Here is a 24,553-nt window from a genome sequence, read left to right on the forward strand (position 1 = left end):
TCTCTATTGCTCTCCACACAGCCTTTTCCCACCTGGACAAAAGAAACACCTACATGAGAATGTTTTTCATTGACTACAGCTCAGCGTCTAACACCATAGTGCCCTCAAAGCTCATCACTAAGCTAAGGACCCTGGGACTAAACACCTCCCTCTGCAACTGGATCCTGGACTTCCTGACGGGCCGCCCCCAGGTGGTAAGGGTAGGTAACAACACATCCGCCACGCTGATCCCCAACACGGGGGCCCCTCAGGCGTGCTCAGTCCCCTCCTGTACTCCCTGTTCACACATGACTGCATGGCCAAGCACGACTCCAACACCATCATTAAGTTTGCCGATGACACAATAGTGGTAGGTCTGATCACCAACAACGATGAGACAGCCTATAGGGAGGAGGTCAGAGACCTGGCAGTGTGGTGCCAGGATAACAACCTCTCCCTCAACGTGATCACAGCAAAGGAGATGATTGTGGACTACAGGAAAAGGAGGATCGAGCATGCCCCCATTCTCATCGACGGGGGCTGTAGTGGAGCAGGTTGAGAGCTTCAAGATCCTTGGTGTCCACATCACCAACAAACTAACATGGTCCAAAGACACCAACACAGTCGTGAAGAGGGCACGAGAACGCCATTCCCCCTCAGAAGACTGAAAAGATTTAGCATGGCTCCTCAGATCCTCAAAAAGTTCTACAGCTACACCATCGAGAGCATCCTGACTGGTTGCATCACTGCCTGGTATGGCAATTGCTCGGCCTCTGACCGCAAGGCACTACAGAGGGTAGTGCGTATGGCCCAGTACATCACTGGGGCCAAGCTTTCTGCCATCCAGGACCTCTATACCAGGCTGTGTCAGAGGAAGGTCCTAAAAATTGCCAAAGACCCCCTCATTTTTATGCTGCTGCTTCTCTGTTTATTATCTATGCATAGTCACTTTAACTCCACCTACATGTAAATATTACCTCAATTACCACGACTAACCTGTTCTCCTGCACATTGACTTTGTACTGGTATCCCCTGAATACAGCCTTGCTACTGTCATTTTATTGTTGCTCTTTAATTAATAGTTATTTTTCTATTTCTCTCCATTTTTGTCTCTACTCTACAGATTGTATGCACTGCAAGTGCTAGCTAGCTGTAGCTTATGCTTTAAGTACTAGATTCATTCTCCTATCCTTTGATTGGGTGGACAAAATGTCATGCTGCAAGAGCTCTGATAGGTTGGAGGACATCCTCCGGAAGTTGTCATAATTACTGTGTAAGTCTATGGAAGGGGGTGAGAACCATGAGCCTCCTAGATTTTGTTTTTGAAGTCAATGTACCCAGATGAGGACGTAAACTAGCTGTCCTCCGGCTACACAATAGTGTGACCCTACAGAGTGCTGTTGAGGCTACTGTAGACCTTCATTGCAAAACAGTGTGCTTTAATAAATGATTTGGTGATGTGTATATATTTGGTGTAGTTTTATCTGTGTAGCCTCAGTGTAGCCTCTGAGGAGCCTCCACTGCTCAGCACGGTGAGTCTTTTACACTGCAGGTTGTGACATCTGTCCCCCAACACACCAGACTATAGTATCGCTACAGCCTGGCAAGCAAGGGTAACTAATTACTTTCTTGATGCATGGCATGTGCCCAGTTGAGTTATAAACCCAATATCAGAGCTGGAAACAAACAATTAGAAATACAATTGAAAATGTATTATTGTGCAACAGAGATAGACACCCTTGAGGTGTCAAAAGTTCCTTATTGGTGCATACTTTTTTGAGGGAATGGCCAAGCTAGTGTTTTTCCTCATGGCAGCAGTCCTTTCCTTTGATAATGATGACCTTTGGGCAGAGTTTCAGCAAAGTGCTGAATGTTTGAGTCTGATGGAAAAATCCCCGCAATACAGTGTGACCATATACACCTCTGTGACAGAAACTTGAGCCTCTCTGGAAGAAGTGCTCCTCTCCCTTTTTGTGACCCTGCTTTGAGAGGTGACAGGTCCCATTTAAACTTCCATTCACTTTGTGTGGCAAGACTAACTTTACTTTGAGCCAGTGTGTCAGAATCTTAGGAGAGGAACTAGCATGATGAGCAGCATTGTCTTGAGGTGTGCAGAGGACCTGGGTTTGATACCATGTCTGTCACACAACGAACAAAATTAGAACAATCACTTGAGGTTCAAGATACTTCCCAGAGTCAAAAGGTTCCTACTGGGCACATATGTCGGTTTAACATCTAGTTTTGATTTACATTTGGTTGAGTTGTCAACTAAAGTGAATTCAACTTGAACTCAACAAAAAAATGCACCATTTCATTGGCTTTAGGTGAAAGAAATACAAAATTGTTGATTCAGCGTCATCACATTGAATTTTTTGGTGGAAATGACGTGGAAACAACGTTGATTCAACCAGTTTTTGCCCAGTGGATAATGTATATTGTATCATTTGATTGAATATATTGTCAGGTTAATATATGTCTAGTTTCTATAGTAGATCTGTTATTGCCGAAGTGTGTGCATGTGTCGGTGCCTGCACCATGGAGAAAGAGGGAATGCTCCTCCACTATGACTCTCAGTTACTCTCTGAGTTTTACTCATCTCATTATCTCTCTCGCGGTATAATTTCTCTCTCCCCCCTCACTCCCGATATGCTGTTGCGCAAAAGCAGACACTGCAGGGAAGAATACAGCAAGTGAAGGCTAGCCACCAGCATCCCCCAGTTTTCTCTGTCTTTGTCCCTCTCTCACTCTCTAAAAGAGATCTCTGCTTACCCTTCCATCACCACCCATCATCTCCACCGTCTGAGCCAGGTTGGGGTTAGCTAAACTGGGCATTGGTAAAGGAAAAAGGTGGGTACTGAAGCTCAATGACATTGCTCAATAACTAGTGTTCTGTTTTAGTCTAATAGCATGCAGTAGCACTGTGCTGGAGCACAGAGTAGACCAGATACCGGTATGCTGAATGTGCATTATGGCTGGTTGCTGTATAGTATCATTGCAGGGCTGCAGTGGTCTCTAGCAGTCGATGATATCATCTTAACATATTTATATTTTCTTGCTGTGCAAACCAGACTTGAAGGTTAACTGCACGATTGCCTCACTAGCGATGGTCTGCCACCAGTAGAAATCAGTCATCTTCAGTGAATGTCCTCTTTGAGATATCTCTTAATTTCTGCATATGGTTTAGGTGTCAGTTTGATGCATGTTAGAGGACACTTTCAGTTTCCGTGGCTATGAAACTAGTTTTTTTTGCAGACTTTGCCTTGTCAAAGATTGTTGGCTGAGTCTTAAACAAGCAGTTTAATACTCCAATCTGCTCTTGCCAAATTACTGAAGTGTTTAGCTAGAGTATTTTGTTTTTGCGCATTCAATGGGGGGCATTGCATGTGAGATTGGGATTCATTCCAAAACTGGGTTTGTGACTGTTGCATTGTTTGGTGCAGTAAGCTGTTGAATACAAGCGAGTGTCCTGGATCTGTGAGTTTGAATACGCTTTTAGAGAACAACATTTATCCATTGATCAAAATATGTTTTTACCATGGTCCAAATTCTTGACTCAGCAATTATAGACCAAGCATTAGCAACAGATTTAAAAATACGAGTAGAAGTATGACTACTAGTCATACACAACTTTGTACCATACATGCTCCTGTTTTGCATATGAGATGCTTGTTTATCTACTGTTTGATGATACATAAATCATTTAATCCTGGGGCAAGCGTATTTGGCGCAGCTGCCTCAGTTCAGCTAAGAAGTGGATCATTATGCTCTGCACACTTACAGCGCTGTTCTCTGAACGTTGACACCATGTGTCCAGCGATGATGTCAGGAAGTGGGGTCGTGACTTGTTGCAGGGCGTTGCTCCCTCCCTCTCTGGATCGTATGTTAAGTGCCCTCTGACCTGGGGCTCTACAGACTGACTGGGTTATGACAAATATTAGGGGACGGATCTGTCCTGTGAAAGGAGCAACCATTTACTATAGGCTATTTGGGTCAAATAATTATCGCAACATTATTTTACCTCAGTAATAGTAGAAAACGCTATTCCTGTGTTGTCTGCTGAAGTTATTGCTTGTGAATTATGTATTTGTGCACTTATGTGGTGATGCTGTGCGGTGGTTTGTTGAGATGCAAGACAAATTACCCGAAAGGAACTAAATAAATTATCATAATAATAATGATTATTATTAATTATTATTATTTTTGGAAGTAGGAACTGAGTAATACAATTTGGATCAATGGATTTGATTTGTATCTGAAGCAACCTACATTCTCCAAATGTTCTATTCTTAGAGTGAATATGAGCCATGCTTTGGTTATTTGGCAATTTTGTTAAACTCCATGATAGCAAACTTCTAACTTCCTAGAAACCTTCTAACAGCCATTTCAAAATTGTTACTAATACCCTCCCAACCCCTTAGGGCTTTGCATCTGGTGTCACATATCCTGCTGTTTCCATCTGAGTTAACACCATTAAATATTGACGATTGTGAAACGGAATCACGATCAGTATTAAATAGTCACAATGGTTTACTCAGAGCAAGGAGATTGATGGTCCGAGGAACATTGGAGAAGGAGGATGAGATAAAAACATAGCCCAATTACAAATGGGCTTCAGATGGAGACCTTCAGTCAAGATCAGTGTCTTGGTCTGGTCTTTTTCTCTAAAAATCAAAATCACTTCTGGACCCATAGATTCATAATGTATCAATGAGAGCCTTTTTTGCTCAGTTATAGAAATCCATCTGATATCATTCAGAGAAAAGAAGTTGAAAAAAGAACACTGACAAACCTGATGCAAGCCTAGGTTTGGTTATTGTAGGTGATGCTAAACAATTTACACATTTTGTTGTAAATGTGTAGTTACAGAAAGGTAGCACAACTGAAGGTCCTCTCCTCTCTGCCTTCATAGTCCAGGAGTTCTCTTCAAATCAAATCAATCCAAATTGTATTTGTCACATGCACTGAATACAGCAGGTATTTCACTGTAAGGTATTTCACCTTACAGTGAAATGCTTACTTACAAGCCCTTAACCAACAATGTTTTAAGAAGTTAAGAAAAATAAGAGTTCAGTAAAAAATTTAAAATTAAAATTAAAAGTAACAGATAATAAATAAAAAAACAGCAGTAAAATAACAATAGCAATATGTACATGAGTTAAAGTGATTGCATAAATAATAAACAGAGAGTAGCTGCAGCGTAAAAGAGGGGTCTGGGTAGCCATTTGATTAACTGTTCAGGAGTCTTATGGCTTTGTTGAGAAGCCTCTTGTTACCTTACTGTTCTTGGGTACAGCGACTATGGTGGTCTGCTTGAAACATGTTGGTATTACAGACTCAGTCAGGGACAGATTGAAAATGTCAGTGAAGACACTTGCCAGTTGGTCAGCGCATGCTCAGAGTACACGTCCTGGTAATCCGTCTGGCCCTGCGGCCTTGTGGATGTTGACTTGTTTATGAATATACATTAATTTATGAATATTGAAAAATATAAACATGAATATTGAAAAAACTCTACTTTGGATTTTGATTATTTTTCAGTGTATTGCTGAGCAAAATATACTGTACAGGCATATCATAGTTCCAAAATGGAATCTCTGCTACTTTAAGAGTTACGATCCAGTTTGTAGGCATTACCAACAGAGTGAATGTGAAATTGAATTCAAAGTGGCCGTCATCTGCTGGTAATTTTCAGGATGTGCGATGATACAGGAGGGCTGTGATTGGTTACATTGCCTACTATACCAATTTCTCTCTATAGAATAACTTTAAAACTAGCCGAGATCCCACTCTGAAACATTCATCTGACCATAGAGTATATTATGTTCAACAATATATTGAAAAATAATCCAAATCCAAAGTTGAGTTTTTTCAATATTTATGTTTATATTTGTCAATATTAATAAATATTGAAATAAAAAATAAAAAAATATATTGTGGTCTTTTTTTCTCCTGGTTTCATATATTGTCACTCAGTAGGCAATTTATTTTCATCACACATTTGAGTAATTTAGCAGACGCTCTCATCCAGAGCGACTTACAGCAGTGAGTACATACTTTTTCATACTGGTCTCTCGTGGGAATCAAACCCACAACCCTGGCATTGCAAATGCCATGCTTTATTAACTGAGCCACACATGACCAGATTATGATTTAGTCGTAGATTGTCTGCTGATTGGGATTGTATCAACTATACAATCTAGTTCCTCTCTATACTGTAGCTGCATACCTGTGTGACCAGGCTCTAGTCTTTCCCATCAGTGTCACTTCAGGCATAGCTGCAAAGTGAGCACTCTGTCTCTCCAACACCTCTCCTCCCTCCCTCCCTGCCTCCCTCCCTCCCTGCCTCCCTCCCTCCCTCCCTGCTGCTGAAAGCCGATGATGATGGCATGAGACAGCAGAAATGTGAGCTGAGGGTGATACATCAAATGTCCTCTCCCTTCGGAAGCCAGCTGCGGACACCCGACCATCCACTTGGTTGGAGTTTGTCCCAGATGAGTTGTCATTGGCTGAGAGAAAGCTGCAGAGTCCCCATGTGTTGCTCCACGATACACTGTTAGTCAATGTATTCCTCCTCCCTTTGCCATCTCTCCTTTCTACCTCTTTCTATTCCCCTTTTTGTTTGAAAAACTGGAGTCTACCTGTTGGAGATTCATTTAGAGCTTTAGTTTATGGTTTCTACATGTCATATCACCTCATGCTACACTGACTTCAGAGAGCAAGCACGCATTTTGCTGACTATGGATACGTTGGACACCTTCCCGTCTCACCTCTTGGTCTCTAGCTCTTGGGAGTTGTTGATCCACAATCATGGCTTGTGTTTGGTTCAAAGGCAGCTGCAGTCGGAGGGCTGTGGTGGGTTGTTTCAGTTGCTATTTAGGCTCAAAAAGTTACAGGAACGGTGGAACTCAGACTCTTCACTTGTTTTATGGCACCATTTCTGTCGTGTTTCATTTGGTGCCAGGAAAATTCTTCTTGGCTGGCTCTCTGCTTCCTTAGCTGGAACAAGGACGGGGTACAAGAGGCAGGAGCAGGTTGGCCTCCCTGGGCTCCTCGTCAGCACAAACACACGCTCTCACACACACACACACACGCATAAAGACACACGCACACACACACGGGAGGCAGGAAAAAAATGGAGAGGGCATCTGGGATCGATGTATTTTTAAAGTAGAAACCAGGTTACTGCTTAGTGTAATGCCTACAGCTATGCACTACATTTTCAACACCAAATTCCATGTGTATGTTGGCAGTCAATTTCTACTCATCTGAAAGGATTGTATAGGTATTAGCAATTTGGTGAAAATTTCACCCAGCCTATCAGAGGGAAAAGGTGGAGCAACCCCCATATTGCTTATACATTAAAATTATTTTACATTCTATTCAAGTGCCTAGGGGGCAAGGGGTTCTTTTTGGACTGGGCCATATAGTCTGAATTGGTCCATGTCCCTCTTGGTTGCCATTCTCCCTGCTCAGCGTCCTATTGTAATCTGTTATTCTTGGATTCAGTCAGACCTTTCCACTTTTTAATGAACTTCTATTCTTAGATCGAGGGAGTATACATTTCCAATTACACCAGCGGTTTTAGGCTGATTTATCAGACCAAGGGCAAGGGACGGATTTAACAGTGAAACTCTATGACAGTGGGAAAACTATGGTTGCATTCATTAGTACACAGCGTAGCAAAAAGTTTTGCTACGGAAAAGGAAAACAAGTTCAGGTTCTCCCTCCCTGTTTCGGTCTGTTTTCCTCCGTTTTACGACTTATATAATAATAAAAAAGTGGTCCATCTACTGTTTGTACAGTGACATCAACTAATAGGCCTATTGTATGTTATATTCAATGGACGATGATGCCTTTGCGTGATTAAATGCAGAGTTGGCCAAAAGTACTGTATTACACGGGCACCATAGTTCACATATCTATATCAAATTCAGATTATTCTTGCCAACCGATTCTTCATGACGATTTAGAAAGGAACATTGTCAAAGATGACTAATGCTGAAAGTGAAAATAAAAATGTTGGATGTGTCTGAAATGGCACCCTTTTCCATACTGTATATAGTGCACTACTTCTGACCAGGGCTCTGATAATGCACCATTTAGGGAAAAGGGTACCATTTCAGACACATCCGACATTTCAATATTCAGATTCAGCATTAGTCATCTGTGACAATGTCCAGCTGGCAAGAAGAATCTGAATTTGAAATAGATATGTGAACTATGGTGCCTGTGTAATACAGTACTTTCAGTAGATGGAGCACTATTTTTAATTGTATAGTGTCTCTTTTCCCGAGCAAGAGCTGTGAATCACTTGTCTGGAAAGGAGGTCGTTTGTTAATGCAATATTCGCTCAGAAATTGAGCGGACGCATTGATTGGATCTCTCAAAATGTTTTTTATTTCCTGGGGGGGTTGAGACCTCTCGTTGCTTGGATTTGAAAATCCAACAGTTGTGACGGAAGGGGGCCATGTGTGGCTGTGCTTATGGGTGTTTGAGTGAGAAAGACATGGAGGAGAATCAACCAGTAAAAGCACAGCCCCCTTCATTATCAAGGCATAACATCAAAACAGACTTTCCAGACTGAAGTCAGGAGGATTTTGAGTTTGGTATCAGCCAGACTACAGAATATCTACCAGAAACTGCTCAATGGCTAGTAGGCAGCCATTATTGCTGTGGCCAGCCCTGCTCTGTATCTCAATGAGTTGGAGGAGGGAGTTTGGAGTCACCTTCACATGATCTGCCCCTGCTTTACCATGACCGCTCCCTCACAATGCTGAGGGTAATGAGTCATAACATTGATGCACTTCAGCCACAGAAACCACACCAGAGCACGCACCAGCCCTCCTTTAACAGTGGCTTGAGGCCAATATATTTTTACCTTTATTTAAACTAGGCAAGTCATTTAAGAACAAAATCTTATTTACAATGACGGCCTACCCCAACCAAACCTGGACGACACTGGGCCAATTGTGCACCACCCTATGAGACTCCCAATCACTGCCGAATGTGATGCAGCCTGGAATCAAACCAGGGACTGTAGTGATGCAGTACCTTAGACCGCTGTGCCACTCAGGAGCCCAAAAGACTGACCATACATTCTCTATCTATGACCTGGAAGGTGAACAACTCTCTTGGTTTTACAGTGGATTTTATTTAAACTGTGGGTTTCAGTGTCCATTTTGTATTTTTTTTATCATACTCAGTGTATGATACTGTAGGACATGACCTTCACTAATACAGTGAAAATGTGACTAGTCTTTCGAGTTGGCCATTTTATTCAACAGCCATGGCCCCCTCCTTGCATTTGGATAAGCATTTTTGGATCTGAACCAAATCTCTAACAGTGACACCACATCATATCCGACATCCGATTGTGTTTATATCAATGATCCGACAACATTTGGTAGAATTTTTTAAATATTGCCTTACCGTTTCTTTTCAAACAGAGTTAGGGGAAATAGAATCCAACGGGGGGACAGAATCAGAGAGAACACTGGCCTTTAAGTAGATTGGTTCAGAAAATGAATCCACAGTGTCTTAATCCAGGGATGGGGGATGATTTTTTGCCGATAGAAATGTGTAAAAAGCAATAATGAAATGGGACTTTTATTAAAGTGATTTGCTTGCTTTGTTCTGATTGAGCATGGTCAGGTATGTTAGAGAACAGCAACATCTATTGGAGGGTTTGTCCGTAGAACATTATAAAAGTAATGGCACTTCTGATGCTTCTAGAAACACTATCAGATAGGCAAACATCTTACCAATACTTATTTCCCTTTGACTATGTGCAGAAACCCTTAAAATAACCCAGTCTGACTTCAGAAATTAATTTCATGAAGGGTTTAGGCTAATGCTTCTCCCCCTCTGAAATGGTGATGCACACCCCACATAAACACTATGTGACAGCTACAACCCTTCAAAATACCCTACATTGTCATGAAAACCTCTTAGCAGACTCTAGGAGGCACTATAGAACAATATAAAATTGAGAGCGCTGAAGCCTCTGGAAACACTATCTAGTTTCAGATATTGTATTTATTTTAAAGACTTTATGGAAGACTCACCATACATTCTCTAAACCCAGCAAGTTCAGTCTTACCCTGTCGTTTCTTGTCTGTCCACAGAGGTAAGAGGTCATAGGTGAGAGCGTGACCCCACAGCAGGCGTTCCATCCCGCCACGTCCCCCTCCTCGTGACCTCATGTATCCTGAATCCAACCAGGACTCGCCGGCGCGCCTCTCCCATAAACAGCATGCATCCCCTGGCATGATCTACAGGTACAACACACACACACACACACACACACACACACACACACACACACACACACACACACACACGCACACACGCACACACGCACACACACACACACACACACACACACACACACACACACACACACACACACAGAATCAACACTAGGTGGAGCCATACATGTATGGCTGAAAAATTACAGCCTCACAGCAGCAGGGAAATTTGGCTTAGTGCTGTAGTTCTGTTTTATTTTACCCTTGTATTACTTGTAGGTTGCCTTGCATCTCTCTTGCTTGCTTGGACAATGCTCTCTCGCTCCTGCTCGCTATATTTCTATTTTTCTCTCCAGTGCTCGATATGGGAGCCATGGGAGTCCCAGCAAGCGACAGCTGCAGTACTACAGGTACAATTTGTCTGTCCTATATCCCTCCTCCCTGGATATACAGTCATATTCTCTGTCAGTCCTCGGTCAATGAACCACAGTGGTATGCCTGTGGAACCAGCTCATAAAATATGAAAGATGCACTATGCAGAAATTGCTCTGCCATTTCCTGGTTGCTAAAATTAATTTGTGAACGACCAGCTTGATTCGGTCTTATGTAGCAAAATTTGAAATGTTTTTTTTTTTACATTGGATAAATGTAGAGACTCGTAGCTAGAAAAGTGTATTTCATACACTACAGTTGAGGAACAATGGGAAAGTAATTCTGCTTTGAAAGTTGATAAACTTGTAACCTCACTTTTGAGAAAATGGCCCTTGTATGTTTTGGTACCTACTGGAGAGCTCTTTTTTGTCTACACCCTTTCAGCATCGTTCAGCATCGTAAGCTTTAGCCCCACCCATCTCTTTAAGGATTCACATGTGAGGCTATGTACTAAGCATCCAAAGATTTCAAGACTAACGGCTGGTTTATACTACGGGTGTGTTCATACATTTAATTTGGAGTGCCAGAGTGTGCTCTTGGCGTTTGTAAACTCATAGCATTGTCAGATTGTCCAATCGTAATTTCAGAGCATTTTGCTCTGGGAGTGTTCAGAGCGCACACAAGACGCTCTGGCTGAGGAGTAGGGTTGATCCGAGCTTTCTGACCTAACAACAGCAGTCAAGCACCTAAGCTAACTGGCTAACGTTGGCTAGCTTGCTAGCCACTTCCAGACACAAATGAGAGAACAGCTCACTTTGACCATTTTACTTGCCCCACCAGAGCTGGTTAGGCTGTTTTTATGTTATCCAGAGCATCGGTGACTGCAACTGTGCTGCTGACAAACATTTTGTGACGATTTTTTGCCAACGTTTACTGACACCATCCATATTCAATGGGTGTTGAGCGTTCGTAAATTCGTCAGTTATTCTGCGCTCTTGCACACTTAGACGAGAGTGCTCTGAAATCTGAGTAGATAGCCAGAGCGAATTTACCAGCTACGTCTATTGACAGTTGTCACAGTGACATCATAAACATTCTATTGAAATAGTTACTTGCTATTGTTTAGACATAAAGCTAGCTAGCTAAACAATAATATGAATAATATTACCACACAGATCATACACGGAATGTTAGCTAGCTGGCTAACAATACACTTAAACTTTAAATGAAAATGACTTTCTGACATAATTACAAATGTATAATATCTGAAAATGTAGCTAGCTAGACTCTCTTACCCATATACATGGATGGACGCTTCTCCCTCTCTGTCACGGATGCCGTGGTTGCCCTTAGTTTGAAGTTGTAATCCGGAGACAGGTGTTTTATACAACAGCCTTCTGTGTGTTCTCTTTTCGACTCTGTCTGCATATTTGCAATCAAACACCAGAATGTTCTCCATCTCCTTAGCTATCATACTCTAATTTCACTGATTTCAAAACTCCGTCCTCCAGAAAGTGGAGAGCAACACTTATGCAGTTCTACTATGTGATATCTTTCAAAAAAGCCATGTTAGAAACGATTACCTACACATACTGACCAGCTCATATTTTGGACAGAAGCGTGCTTCATGGCAGACCAATCCGAACTCATCTCTCGGCATGTCCATTCCAATCATTATCTCAGACAATCATGGCATGTGGGAAGGTTGCCTCCTTTCTGTGGCTAAACCAACTAGGCTCGTAATTTAAAAATTTTATTCGTATTTACAGATGGCATACACGTTTGTTATTAAGGCACATGAAAGTTCACATGTTCCAGAAGGCATTACTGCCCAAAATTGCATTTTGATTAAAAAAAAGTTTACGCTCAAATGGCGCTCCTGTTTCCTGAAACGAGAGACATGTAGAGAATAATTGTACCATCTTAACCGCTGTGAGATATGTTTTCCATAACCAAAAATATTGTATTTTCAGCTGTTTGAAGCTGGTGTACAAAACTGAAAGTAAAATATGTAAAAACAACACTTAAGAATGGGAAGCATAGAAACAATGCATATAGAAATGATCTAATGCTTCTTAGACTTGCTTTCAATGAGAATGACAGATGTGAAAAACCCAGGAGTGTTGAAGTTCTTGACAAAACGGTACACAAGGCACCTACTACCATACCCCGTTCAAAGGCACTTACATTTGTTGTCTTACCCATTTCTTAATGGCACACATGCATAATCCATGTCTTAATTGTCACAACGCTTAAATATCCTTCTTTAACCTGTTTTCTCCCCTTCATCTACACTGATTGAAGTGACATCAATACGGTATCAAAGCTTCCACCTGGATTCACCTGGTCAGTCTATGTCATGGAAAGAGCAGAGCTGTGTTCGAATACCCATACTAACATACTGTATACTACATACTTAATCTTACATCTAGACGTTCCGCTAGCGGAACACCTGCTCCAATATCCAATGATGGGCGTGGCGCGAAATACAAACTCCTCGAAAATCCGAAAACTTCAATTTTTCAAACATATGACTACTTTACACCATTTTAAAGACAAGACTCTCCTTTATCTAACCACACTGTCCGATTTCAAAAAGGCTTTACAGCAAAAGCAAAACATTAGATTATGTCAGCAGAGTACCCAGCCAGAAATAATCAGACACCCATTTTTCAAGCTAGCATATAATGTCACAAAAAACAAAACCACAGCTAAATGCAGCACTAACCTTTGATGATCTTCATCAGATGACACTCCTAGGACATTATGTTACACAATACATGCATGTTTTGTTCAATCAAGTTCATATTTATATCAAAAACCAGCTTTTTACATTAGCATGTGACATTCAGAACTAGCATTCCCACCGAACACTTCCGGTGAATTTACTAAATTACTCACGATAAACGTTCACAAAAAACATAACAATTATTTTAAGAATTATAGATACAGAACTCCTTTATGCAATCGCAGTGTCCAATTTTAAAATAGCTTTTCGGTGAAAGCACATTTTGCAATATTCTGAGTAGATAGCCCGGCCATCATGGCTAGCTATTTTGACACCCACCAAGTTTGGTACTCACCAAACTCAGATTTACTATAAGAAAAATTGGATTACCTTTGCTGTTCTTTGTCAGAATGCACTCCCAGGACTTCTACTTCATCACCCAATGTTGTTTTGGTTCCAAATAATCCATAGTTATATCCAAATAGCGGCGTTTTGTTGTGCGTTCAAGACACTATCCGAAGGGTAACGAAGGGTGACGCGCCTGGCGCGTATCGTGACAAAAGAATTCGAAATATTCCATTACCGTACTTCGAAGCATGTCAAACGCTGTTTAAAATCAATTTTTATGCGATTTTTCTCGTAAAAAAGCGATAATATTCCGACCGGGAGTCGTTGTTTTCGTTCAAAGACTGAAAATGTAAACATGGAGTCGTCTCGTGCACGCGCGCACCAGTCTCATTGTTCTCAGATCGACCACTATCCAAATGCGCTACTGTTTTTCAGCCAGAGACAGCAGAGTCATCATTCAACGTTCTGCCGCCTTCTGAGAGCCTATGGGAGCCGTAGAAAATGTCACGTTACACCAGAGATCCCCTGTTTTGGATAGAGATGGCAAAGAAAGCCAAGAAATGGTCAGACAGGGTACTTCCTGTACAGAATCTTCTAAGGTTTTGGCCTGCCATTTGAGTTCTGTTATACTCACAGACACCATTCAAACAGTGTTAGAAACTTTGGAGTGTTTTCTATCCAAAGCTAATAATTATATGCATATGCTAGTTTCTGGGCAGGAGTAATAACCAGATTAAATCGGGTACGTTTTTTATCCGGCCGTGAAAATACTGCCCCCTATCCATAACAAGTTAATGAGTATATGTTACGTACTGGGGCGGCAGCGTAGCCTAGTGGTTAGAGTGTTGGACTAGTAACTTAAAGGTTGCAAGTTTGAATCCCTGAGCTGACAAGGTACAAATCTGTCGTTCTGCCCCTGAACAAGGCAGTCAACCCACTGTTCCTAGGCCGTCATTGAAAATAAGAATTTATTCTTAACTGACTTGCCTGGTAAAATAAAAAAAGATATACTATTAGTTAATTTTAGTATACTGTAAACGAAGGGTATCGTTTCAGTTGAGCGTACTAGAGCTTTGCCTGTCTACCGGAAATTGATGTGGTTGTTATGCAACCTCTTGCTAGCTTGTTAGCATAACAAATGACTAGCTAAACATTTTCCGGTTTTGTGTGCATTTGTACATTTAATTGCCAGAGTGCGCTCTGGGCGTTTGTAAATCCAGAGGGTTGTCAGATTGTCCATTCGTAAATTCATGCTCTCGGAGCATTCAGAGCACACACTGGACGCTCTGGCCGAAAAGTAGGGTTGATCCGAGTGTTCAACGGCAGTCAAGCACCCAAGCCAACTACTTCCAGACCCAAATGAGAGAACACCTCACTCTGATCATTTTACTTGCCCTAGCAGAGCTGGTTAGGCAGTTTTCATGTTATCCAGAGCGTTGATGACTGCAACTGTGCTGCTGGCAACGATTTAATTATACTTTTTTGCCAACATTTACTGACACGGGCATATTCAACGGGTGTTGAGCATTCATAAATTCATCAGTTATTCTGCACAAGAGTGCTCTGAAATCGGAGTAGATAGCCAGAATTAACAATGTCCATTGAAACGCACAACAACTATACCACTTAGCTGAGAATGATGTGAATAATCAAGTCAATAAACGTTAGGTAGTTAGTTAGGTAGTTATTATACTGCCTGGCAAGTTTGATATATTAGTAACCAACTAATGTTAGGTAACTAGCTAACATACTGGTACATACTGCTGTAAAGCTATGCGGTTCATAAGGATAGCGTAGTTAACAAATTGTCAGCCAACATAACGTGTAACTTATTTGAAAAGTCATTACTTTATTACATTGATCAACATGTTGTGAACATTTGTCATAATTAGTTAAAGCAATAAATTTGTATCCGCTGTCGTTGGACATATTTTCTGCCATTTTCTTCAAATCTGAAAATGTTGTAAAGCCACGCCCATTTTCTGAAGAATTGCATTATGGGCCCTAAAAGCACAGAAAAAGTATCCACTGCATAGATACTTCGTATTTTTCAGAATTTAGTACGACATCCGGGAACTTTTGGAATACTAACTATATCCATACTATGACTAATAAGCATACGATATACTCAATTCACGTTACAAATAGTACGGCTAGTGCAGTTAGTATGAGTATTCGAACACAACTCAGGTGTTCTTAATGTTTTGTATACTCAGTACATATACAGTAGGTACAGTGCCTTCGGAAAGTATTCATACGCCTTTATCACCCCCTTATTCCACATTATGTTGTCTTACAGACATAATTCAAAATTGATTAAATAAATAAAAATATCTCACCCATCTACATGCAATACTCCATAGCAATTAAGCAAAAACATGTTTTTAGAAATGTTAGCAAATTTATTGAAAATAAAATACAGAAATATTAATTGACAGTATTGCTACACAACCATTTTCAGGTCTTGCCACAGATTTTGAAGTAGATTTAAGTCACTCTGGAACATACACTGTTGTCTTGGTAAGCAACTCCAGTGTACATTACTGTTCAAAAGTTTGGGGTCACTTAGAAATGACCTTGTTTTTGACAGAAAACACATTTTTTTATCCATTAAAATAACATCAAATTGATCAGAAATACAGTGTAGACATTGTTAATGTTGTAAATGACTATTGTAGCTGGAGACGGCAGATTATTGTATGGAATATCTACAATGGCGTACAGATGCCCATTCTCAGCAACCATCACTCCTGTGTTCCAATGGCACGTTGTGTTAGCTAATCCAAGTTTATCATTTTAAAAGGCTAATTGATCATTAGAAAACCCTTTTGCAATTATGTTAGCACAGCTGAAAACTATTGTGCTGATTAAAGAAGCAATACAACTGGCCTTGACAGTATTGCTAGACAACAGTATTGCTTTAGCCTCCTGAGGTGGAAGAGGCGCTGTTGCGCCTTCTTCACCACACTGTCTGTGTGGGTGGATCATTTCAGTTTGTCAGTGATGTGTACGCCGAGGAACTTGAAGCTTTCTACCTTCTCTACTGCGGTCCCATCGGTGTGGATAGGGGGGTGCTCCCTCTTCTGTTCCCTGAAGTCCACAATCATCTCCTTAGTTTTGTTGACATTGAGTGAGAGGTTATTTTCCTGGCACCACAGTCCCAGAGCCCTCACCTCCTCCCTGTAGGCTGTCTCATCATTGTTGGTAATCAAGCCTACTACTGTTGTGTCGTCTGCAAACTTGATGATTGAGTTGGAGACGTGCTTGGCCACGCAGTCATGGGTGAACAGGGAGAACAGGAGGGGGCTGAGCACGCACCCTTGTGGGGCCCCAGTGTTGAGGAACAGCGAAGAGGAGTAGTTGTTCTGACCTTCACCACCTGGGGCGACCCGTCAGGAAGTCCAGGACCCAGTTGCACAGGGCAGGGTTCAGACCCAGGGCCTCGAGCTTGATGATGAGCTTGGAGGGTACTATGGTGTTGAATGCTGAGCTATAGTCAATTAACAGCATTCTTTCATAGGTATGCCTCTTGTCCAGATGGGACAGGGCAGTGTGCAATGTGGTGGCGATTGCATCATCTGTGGATCTATTGGTGTGGTAAGCAAAGTGAAGTGGGCCAGGTAAGGTGGAGGTGATATGATCCTTGACTAGTCTCTCAAAGCACTAAGTGATGACGGAGGTGTGTGCTACGGGGCGATAGTCATTTAGTTAAACTACCTTTGCTTTCTTAGGTACAGGGACAATGGTAGCCATATTGAAGTATCTGGGGACAACAGACTGGGATAGGAAGAGATTGAATATATCTTTGAACACACCAGCCAGCTGGTCTGCGCATGCTCTGAGAATGCGGCTAGGGATACCATCTGGGCCCGGCAGCCTTGCGAGGGTTAACACGCTTAAATTTCTTTCTTACATCGACCACAGAGAAGGAGAGCCCACAGTCCTTGATAGCGGGCCACGTCGGTGGCACTGTATTATCTTCAAAGCGAGCGAAGAAGATGTTCAGACTGTCCGGAAGCAAAACGTTGGTGTCTGCGACGTGATTGTCTGTAGACCCTGCCACATATGTCTCGTGTCTGAGCCAAATGTTGTCCCTATAACGACGTTTAACAAAGTACTGAGTAACGGGTCTGAATACTTATGTAAATGTAAGATCTTTTTTTATTTTTAATACATTTGCAAAAAAAATTAAACCTGTTGTTGCTTGATCATTATGGGGTATTGTGTGTAGATTGATTAAGGAAAAAAACGATTTAATCCATTCAAGAATAAGGCTGCAACATAACAAAATGTGGAAAAAGTCAAGGGGTCTGAATCCTTTCCGAGTGTATATATTTTGAGTGCACTATATGTATATATGTAATATCTCCAAATAACAAAAACGTAGCTATAGGTTGTTTTAACATTTAAACTTCATTTTTTTGCACAGCATGGATCACCGGTGCGGTTTGACGCAGCAATGCTGTAAGGTGCACTCAAAAAGTCTTGTAGTTGAGTAGCCGGACTAGGCTGCTGCTCAAATATTGCTGCACTAGGCCTTCATGTTTCTCCTCTGCATGGTGTTTTGTTGCAGGTTTAGTTTTTTGCTTATTCATTGTCAAGCTTTAAAAACTGAAGCCAGACTGCAACATTTTAGTAGCCCAGCTAGGACTGTGGCATGTGTCTTTCCCTCCGCTGCACGCATTTACTGATGCAAGCGCATCAGGCTGTAATTTCATAATGTAGATTACTGAATTTCTGACTAATTTATACTCGCTTGTGTGTCCTATTCACCCGGCAGGCCTTGTGTTTGACACGTGCGCTAGCCTATTAGGCATGTTATGACTGTCTTGTGGTCAGTGCCCTTGCTAGTTTCATTGCATTGACATTACCAGCCTTAGTTACAGTCGTCTGTTTTTGTTCAAAATATTGAGTCATTGAAACTGAAATAGTGCATCCCGAATGGGTGGAGGCAACAAACAATGTAGCAGGCCAGCTGTGATTTACCTCCTTTAATTAGCAATTGTTTGAGGACTACCAAGAAATATGTAAGTGAATTATATTAATCATGCATTAATATGTGTCCTTCTAGTTTGATAACAATGCCTTACTGTACGTCATGTAGTTGTAAGAAAAATATAACCTATTTTTAAAAAACACTTATAAAGTTGGTTTTGTAGCATAAACTAGGAATGTAATATTTTTGGCAATATCACGATACTGTTTGTTTCATATCTTCAAAGTAGTTCAAACATTGTCAGTTCCACTTTAAGAACACCTGCGAAATCCATGAAATAGACTGACCAGGTGAATCCAGGTGGAAGCTATGATCCCTTATTGATGTCAATTGTTAAATCCACTTCAATCAGTGAAGATGAAGGGGAGGAGACGGGTTAAAGAATACGTTTTAAGCCTTGAGACAATTGAGACATGGATTGCGTATGTGTGCCATTCAGAGCTTGAATGGGCAAGACCAAATATTTAAGTGCCTTACATGATAGTAGGTGACAGGCGCACCGGTTTGTGTCAAGAACTGCAAAGCTGCTGGGTTTCTCACTCTCAGAAGTTTACCCTGTGTATCAACAATGGTCCACCACCCAAAGGACATCCAGCCAACTTGACACAACTGTGGGAAAAATGGAGTCAACTTGTGGTGCAACTCAATATTACGAAGGTGTTCATAATGATTTGTGCACTCAGTATATATACCAGTCAAAAGTTTGGACACACATACTCATTCAAGGGTTTTTCTTTATTTGTACTATTTTCTACATTGTAGAATAATAGTGAATACAACAAAACTATAAAATAACACATATGGAATCATGTATTAATCAAAAAAGTGTTAAACAAATCAAAATATACACCTGGCGACCGTGTCAGCGTGCATTGCGCCCGACCCGACACAGGAGTCACTAGAATGCAATAGGACAAGAAGATCCCTGCCGGCCATACCCTACCCTAACAACACTGGGCCAATTTGCGCCGCCCCATGGGTCTCCCAGTCATGGCCAGCTGCGACAGAGCCTGGACTCGAACTAGGATTTCTAGTTTGGGAGGCCCGTGCCTTGAATTCTAAATAAATCACAGACAGTGGCACCAGCAAAGCACCCCCACACCATCCCACCTCCTCCTCCATGCTTCACGGTGGGAACCACACATGCGGAGACCATCTGTTCACCTACTCTGCATCTCACAAAGACACGGCGGTTGGAACCAAAAATCAGACTAAAGGACAGACTTCCACCAGTCTAATGTCCATTGCTCATGTTTCTTGGCCCAAGCAAGTCTCTTCTTATTATTGGTGTCCTTAAGTAGTCGTTTCTTTGCAGCAATTCGACCATGAAGGCCTGATTCACATAGTCTCCTCTGAACAGTTGATGTTGAGATGTGTCTGTTACTTGAATTCTGTGAAGCATTTATTTGGGCTGCAGTTTCTGAGGCTGGTAACTAATGAACTTTATCCTCTGCAGCAGAGGTAACTCTGGGTCTTCCTTTCCTGTGGCGGTCCTCATGACAGCCAGTTTCATCAATAGCACTTGATGGTTTTTGCGACTGCACTTGAATAAACTTTCAAAGTTCTTAAAATGTTCCGTATTGACTGACCTTCATGTCTTAAAGTAATTATGGACTGTCATTTCTCTTTGCTTATTTGAGCTGTTCTTGCTGTAATATGGACTTGGTCTTTTACCAAATAGGGCTATCTTCTGTATACCACCCCTACCTTGTCACAACACAACTGATTGGCTCAAACGCATTAAGAAGGAAAGAAATTCCGCAAATTAACTTTTAACAAGGCACACCTGTTAATTGAAATGCATTCCAGGTGACTACTTCATGAAGCTGGTTGAGAGAATGCCGAGAGTGTGCAAAGCTGTCATCAAGGCAATGGGTGGCCACTTTGAAGAATCTCAAATATAAAATATATTTTGTTTTGTTTAACTCTTTCTTGGTTACTACATGATTCCATATGTGTTATTTCATAGCTGTGATGTCTTCACTATTATTTTACAATGTAGGAAATAGTAAAAATAAAGAAAAACCCTTGAATGAGTAGGTGTGTCCAAACCTTTGACTGGTACTGTATGTCAAACACATTTACATGTAGCTGCTTAATAAAGGAAACCCTTCAGTAAATAAGGGATAAAAAAGTATATTGAAAGCAGTTGCTTCCTCACAAGTGTGGTTCCAGAGTTAATTACATGTAAGCAATTAACATCCCATCATGCTTAGTGTCATGTATAAAAATGACCAGTTGCCCATTCTTTTGGCTACCATGGCTAGACGAAGAGTTCTCAGTGACTTTGAAAGAGGCGTTTCGAAGGAACATATGGGTTTAAAGGGTGTGTGCGCGTGCGCGTTTGTGTCTCAGTCACCAGATCTCAACACTTATTGGAGATTGTGGAGCGGTGCCTGAGACAGCTTTTTACACCACCATCAACAAAACACCAAATGATGGAACTTGTCGTGGAAGAATGGTGTTGTATCCACCCAATATAGTTCCAGACACTATACCATAGCACATTGAAGCTGTTCTGGCTGCTCGTGGTGAACCAACACCCTATTAAGACACTTTATGTTAGTGTTTCCGTTATTTTGGCAGTTACCTGTATATGTACTGCATATGTATATGTATACATATCTCAAGCACAATGTAAAACCACATTATCTCTGATGACCTGTGTCCCCTTTGATTCCAATGAAACCCTTAGGCACTGTCGACAAACATTGCCCCGAGGATTGGACATCTATGCAATATGGCAAAATTACATGTAGCCTATCGGAGAGCAAAGTGGAGCTATTATATTGCTTTTAACTATGCTAGTCTTTCCAATCAATATGAATTGACTAACGGCCCAGGGGGTAGCAGGTACCCATGGAGCATGCACACACACACACACACACACACACACACACACACACACACACACGTTTTCCTTACCCTCTACCCGTGGGAAGCACTGGGATGTTACAAACTGACACATTCCGACAACAGCGAACTTAGAGACCCCATTAAAAAGTACCAAGCAGTAAACCAATGGATATCAGAGTTTTCTATTTAGGGTTGGCTGGGACATGGCTGGCAAATGGTGGATCCTAAATAATAGATAGGACCATTTTCAGACAAACCTGGTCCTGTTAGTTGTGTGGATAAACACTGTGTTGGAACTGCAGACTTTATGCAGCCATGCTTTTGTACTTCCAAGTGGTACAACGTTGATGGCTATCTTTGTATTGATGGGAAGTTGGACAGTGATTTCAGTATGAAAGAAGAGCTAGTACAATGTGTTTGAATGTTTCCTCTTCTCCTTGAGTGGATCACTGATTGGTAAATGGACTCTTATTGCTTATACAATTCCAACCTTGTTGGATGGATGGAAGGAAGATGGTTTATGGCCAAGGCGTTATGTGACTGACACACACACACACACATACATTTGTTTTACTATCCTTGTGGGCACCAAACAATTGATTCCCATTTGAAATTCTATTTTCCCTAACCCCTAACACTAACCCTAACCCTAACTCCTAATTCTAGCCCAAGCCCTAATTCTAACCCTAAACTGAACTCCTGAGCCTAAAATAGCCTTTTTCCTTGTGGGGACTGGCAAAATAAATGTTCCTTATTTTACCATTCTTGTGAGGAATTCTGGTCCACAAGGATAGTAAAACCAAACACACACACACACACACACACACACACACACACACACACACACACACACACACACACACACACACACACACACACACACACACACACACACACACACACACACACACCTTCTGTGCCCACAGACCACAACTAACTATGCAACATCCAATTAAACACTTTGATACGATTTTAATCATTGGCCCCTCATAAGAGATGGACAATGCAGTCCTACAAATTATGTTATTCGCCCCTTATCTGTAGGTTATCCTCCTCTAGCCCCTTAGTATGCATGGAGCCAGTGAGGGTGTGTTTTACATTTTATATACACACACATACATCGGAACAGACAAAAAATGACTTTCTAGTGGTTCAGACAATCAAAAGCTTTTAGTGCAAAAGCGACCTGAATAATTTACTTGTGGGATTATTTTGCTGGTGTTTGTAGAACAGTAAGGCGTCCTCTGATAGGCACAAAAAGCACTTCCTGTCTGACATGTCATGGTGAGGGGCGGAGGAGGGGGAAAAGGTGGGGGTGTAGTGCTGTCCGTTGCTCAGTGGCTGGCACACCACTGTAACTGCTGTAACTGTCCTGGACAATTAGTATAGCAGCTTGACTCCTCTGCGCTTCTTCCTCTTGTCTCTTTTGGGGCGGTGACAAGAGATCTTCATTTTTGTTAGTTCGGGCCACCATCAGTCGTCTGAATGACTAGCGCTAGCGTGGTGCAAAACCCCTACATGAGTCGGCCCCCTACCAGGAACAGGGTAAGTGCTAGCCTCACACAAGCTAATGTTGGGAAGAATGGATGGAGGAGGGATGGAGGGAGGGAGGAAGGGAAGGGGTGGATGCTGCATGGAAATGCTGCCCATGGCCTGGACTGTGTGTGGGACCCTGTGTCCGGACAAGAGCATGCTGGGTAGGGAGAGCAGGGTGGTGGAGGGGAGGATGGATGTATCGATTTATTTCCCGCTCCTGGGACACTGACTTCAGCATGACTACTGCTGCAAGTCCTCAGTCAGCCAGTATGGCAGACTAGCTGCTGCTGTTTTCTATCTTAGTCATGAAGAAGGGATAGGGAGAGGAGGCTGTTGAAAAATTTAGTAGATTCTTTCCCGTGGCTCAGTAGGGGCTTGTGTTGGCTGCTAGTCGGGAAGATGGAGGCTGACTGTCATGGTGGGAGAAACACAAAGATGCTCTAGATTTGTTTGAAAAAGGACATCGTACAACATATGTGTTTGTTTCATTTAGATTGTGCCTGGACCCAGAGGTATTACTGTACTGTATGTCCTCCGTTAAGATTTGGTGTGGATGGCGAGTGTAGTGTTTTCTCTAGTTCAGTGTTTACATGCTATGTACTGTATCAGAGGAGGTGTGAACAGTCCTGATGGTTTACAGCATATTTGATGTGGGGCCTGTTCAGAAATGTGCAACATTACAAAACTTTCCGATAGATACAGTGTCTAGTGAAAGTCTACACACCCATTGCAAAGTTTTCACATTTTGCTGCCTTAAAACTAAACCTAAAAAGGAATTAAATTAAAAAAGATTTCCATGTATCTATTCAACCTGCTCCACTTTCTCCAAGTGAAAGAAAAATATATCTAAATGTTTCTTCATAAAAAAATATGTATGTCTTGATTGCTTATGTCTTCACACCCCAGAGTTAGTACTTGGTGGAAGCACCTTAGGTAGCAATTATAGCTGTGAATCATTTTGAATACCGTAAAATTCCATTAAACGCTGAGTCTCCGGGCAACGGCACACATTTCAGCAAATAAACCAGTTTCAAATAAACGCTGGGTCTAAATGAATTGTTTACGGGGTTACCATTAATTGTTTACAAGGTTTATTGTTTAATTTGTTAAATTAAATAATTCTGTAATGACTTGAAAAAATTATGGCAATCATCTGTTTTTATTGCCAATAAGAAACTTCTTGCCATTGGCTGCTAACAGCTGAGAACTGCTAGCTAACTTGCAAGCATAAAAACAGTAAACAAACCCCCAGAAATCGACTAAAATACTGGAAGTGAATGCTGGAATGAAATAATTAACTATGAAAATAAGCAAAACTGTGTGCATTAAGGAAATAGACGCCTGGCTCAAATAGAAGCCTGTCTCTAATAAGCGTCTGTTGTGTTCAGTAATTTAAGCAAATAAACGCACAGGCAATCAATTTAAGTTTTACGGTAAGTGCCTATTGTCATTGACAAACATTTAAGGAGAGGCAGAACCACAAGATTTCAA

At 41.5% G+C, this 24,553-nt stretch overlaps 1 protein-coding gene across 1 annotated transcript in view; it reads left to right on the forward strand.

The window, feature by feature from the left end:
* The first annotated feature begins 2,630 nt into the window (after positions 1-2,630).
* LOC115166121 (voltage-gated potassium channel subunit beta-2) overlaps positions 2,631-24,553 on the forward strand; it is a 99,526-nt gene continuing 77,603 nt past the window's right edge. The window contains exons 1-3 of the mRNA XM_029719834.1: positions 2,631-2,826; positions 10,104-10,256; positions 10,583-10,636. Of these exons, the coding sequence (XP_029575694.1) occupies positions 10,180-10,256; positions 10,583-10,636 (131 nt within the window). The 5' untranslated portion in view covers positions 2,631-2,826; positions 10,104-10,179. The remainder of the gene's footprint in view (positions 2,827-10,103; positions 10,257-10,582; positions 10,637-24,553) is intronic.

The sequence above is a fragment of the Salmo trutta genome, chromosome 28 (genome assembly GCF_901001165.1).
Source record: "Salmo trutta chromosome 28, fSalTru1.1, whole genome shotgun sequence".
NCBI lineage: Eukaryota > Metazoa > Chordata > Actinopteri > Salmoniformes > Salmonidae > Salmo > Salmo trutta.